The following is a 1266-nucleotide window of genomic DNA, read 5'->3' as shown; positions in this document are numbered from 1 at the left end:
ACTGCGCTAGTTGTCGAAATGATAGGAATAAGTCATAACGGTTATGGCATAACCGCGAATGTGGCCAATGCTCCAGTCCTTTATCACAGATAGTCCTTGACGGATTGCCGTTATGTACCGTTGACCGTCCTGCCAGGACGGTCCTGGCTTGGTTGCCTTGATCAAGTACCTCACAGCAAGCAGATCCGATAAAGGATACAAGATACCGAGTCGAAGACAAATAGGAAGGTGAGCCACATAAGACAAAGTGTTCAAGCGCTGAGCAGGTTACTAGACACGCATCTACACGGTCGTATCCATAAAGCCAGAGAAGACCTCCAGAAACCGGACATCATCGCCATAACAACTGACGCTTGGTCTAGACGTTCTACCCAGAGCATGTTAGGAGTGGTGGCTCACCATTACATTGTGGAGGGCGACAAAGGGCTACCAACAGAGATGAAGTCTACGATAATCGGACTTGAAGAGATTCCGGAAGACCACACAGCGCCGAACCTAGCGAGCATAATCTACAACACCTAGGACAAAATGAATCTATTGGACAAGGTTTTGTACTCCATAGAAGAATATCCATTCAGCTTCACTGGTTTCAGGTGGCCTTCGTCGTCACCGACTCCGGGGGAGACCTACGTAGGGCCTCGACCAAGCTCTTCATGGAGAGCCGTAAAGCATAGGACAAAGACAAGGCCGGCAAAAACGACAAGGAGCCTGACTTGGACAAGCGCTTTAGATTGAAGCACATGGTGTGCTGACTGCCGTGTGCGGGACATCGTCTCCATCTGGCAGTATCGAATGCCCTCAAACTCTTCCTCAATATGAACAATCGAGGCAAAGCCTCCAACTACCAGGAGGAGGATGACGGTGGTGATGTTGGTGATGTTGGTGTTAGTGGTATTAGTGGTGGTAGTGGTGGTAGTGGTGGCAATGGTAGTAATGGTAACAACGATGGTAATGGTGGTGATGATGTCGAAGTACTCGCTAACGCTATATATAGCGATCAAGATGACGACAGTGAGGATGATGACGAGTGGGGACCAGAAGACGATGCCGCGTGGCTAAGTGGGCTCGAGGACACCAAACCAGTCCGCAACCAGACCGTCGTCCATAACGTCATCACAAAATGCCGGGAGATGCTAAAGATGTTGAAGTTCTCCGGGAAGGCAGCTCGCATCATGGAGGATGTCCGCAGCAACATCCCTGATGAAGAGAAAGCTAACCTAAACTACACAATAGATACGCCTACCCACTGGAACTCAACAGTGGTAA

General features: G+C 49.5%; 1 protein-coding gene across 1 annotated transcript; it reads left to right on the top strand.

Moving 5' to 3' along the window:
- Positions 1-815: 815 nt before the first annotated feature.
- Pmar_PMAR007782 (hypothetical protein) lies at positions 816-1181 on the top strand (the record flags this gene model as incomplete). Its single annotated transcript, XM_002766102.1, has 1 exon — positions 816-1181. A coding segment is annotated over one exon (366 nt), but the record flags the coding sequence as incomplete, so codon positions are not given.
- Between the last annotated feature and the right edge of the window lie 85 nt (positions 1182-1266).

Source organism: Perkinsus marinus (assembly GCF_000006405.1).
Source record: "Perkinsus marinus ATCC 50983 genomic scaffold scf_1104296973704, whole genome shotgun sequence".
In the NCBI taxonomy this organism is placed as follows: Eukaryota; Perkinsozoa; order Perkinsida; family Perkinsidae; genus Perkinsus; species Perkinsus marinus.
The sequence above is the reverse complement of the archived record's forward strand: the minus strand, read 5'-3'. Positions and strand labels throughout refer to the sequence as shown.